This window comes from Charadrius vociferus, unplaced genomic scaffold, assembly GCF_000708025.1.
Source record: "Charadrius vociferus isolate BGI_N301 unplaced genomic scaffold, ASM70802v2 scaffold2734, whole genome shotgun sequence".
Classification (NCBI taxonomy): domain Eukaryota; kingdom Metazoa; phylum Chordata; class Aves; order Charadriiformes; family Charadriidae; genus Charadrius; species Charadrius vociferus.
Genome location: NW_009648033.1, coordinates 19,859 through 21,094, shown reverse-complemented (window position 1 = coordinate 21,094; position 1,236 = coordinate 19,859). Strand labels below are relative to the sequence as shown.

At 59.5% G+C, this 1,236-nt stretch overlaps 1 protein-coding gene across 1 annotated transcript in view; it reads right to left on the bottom strand.

The window, feature by feature from the left end:
• The window catches only part of PPP1R37 (protein phosphatase 1, regulatory subunit 37), a 17,566-nt gene that overhangs the window by 3,897 nt on the left and 12,433 nt on the right, over nt 1–1,236 (bottom strand). Inside the window, exons 6-8 of the mRNA XM_009883535.1 lie at nt 993–1,148; nt 816–927; nt 477–609 (exon numbers count right to left, since the gene is read on the bottom strand). Coding sequence (XP_009881837.1) covers nt 477–609; nt 816–927; nt 993–1,148 — 401 coding nt within the window. The remainder of the gene's footprint in view (nt 1–476; nt 610–815; nt 928–992; nt 1,149–1,236) is intronic.

Here is a 1,236-nt window from a genome sequence, read left to right as displayed (position 1 = left end):
CCCTTCTCTCCCCTCCAAACTCTTCCCCAACGCTTCTTGAGTCAACCTGGGCAAAGCGCATCGCTCCGCTGTGCGCAAACGGTGTGCAATTAAACCTCTCGGCGTATAAAATCAATTAGCCTTTGGAGCGGGGTGCGAAACCCGCCGGGAGGGAGGCAGAGACCCCGAATTACAGAGCCGTTCGCAGCTCCGTCCCCACCTAATCCTGCCGGGGCTGAGGGCAGGAGACAGTTTAAAGCTGCGAAAACGCTTATTCCATAAGCGCGGAGCGAACCCCCGACGCCGGCGCCGCTGCGGAAACCCACAGCAACGCCCAACGAGCCATTTCCAACACGGACAGCCCCTCGTTATTAAGCGTCCAGAGATGCGAAGGACGCGGCAGCTGACCTGGAAGGCGGCAAATTAATATTTGCAGTTGAGGGTGGGACCCATCCGGGAGCAGAGGTGGCCACAACAGCGCCGGTGACATCCCGCACCGTCACGGCTCGGTTACCTTTATACCCAACCCGAAGGCAGGCGGGATAGCTCGTGCCCAACAAAGGCAGCTCCTCCGCCAAACCGTGGCGCTGGGCTGAGTAATCGGCATCGCCGAAGCAGAACCAGCCGGGACTGAAGTCCGGGTTGGGATGGTTTCGCAATTCCTGAGTTTATATTAGATTTGGCCGCTCGTTTGGCTCCGGGAGAGGAGAAAAACCAGATGGGAGGCGGAGATGGAGGGAGCCCGAAGAGGCGACTGGGAGGCACGAGGCGTCCCCCGCCGTCGGGAGCGATGGGGGTTTCGCTAACGATCTCAGCTTTAAAACGCAGAAGCGTACCCCGCCGAAATCCTTTTGGCAACGTTGAAACCGCACCGCGCGATCCCTCTGCACCGGCTCAGCTCAGGGCCGCCCCCGAGCTCCGCCGCCCCGCAGCCCAGTTCCTCCCCTCCTTAAAATTGGGTGAAAACCACCGGGAATCGGGGCTGTGCCGGAAGGAGCCGCGAGGGGCCTCACCCGAGTCCAGGATGTGGTTGTTCCTCAGGTCGAGAATTTGGATGTAGCAGTTGAATTTCAGCAGGTTGCCGAGCTGAGCCGAGTCCTGCAGCCCGTTGAGCTTGTTATCGGCCAGGTACAGCTCCCGCAGGTTCATGTTCATCTTCAGAGCCGTGGCTGAAATAAATAATAATAAAAAAAAAAAGTGGAAAAGCGGCACTTTCAACCCGTGCCGGCGCGGCGCTGCCGGCCGCTGTACCCACGC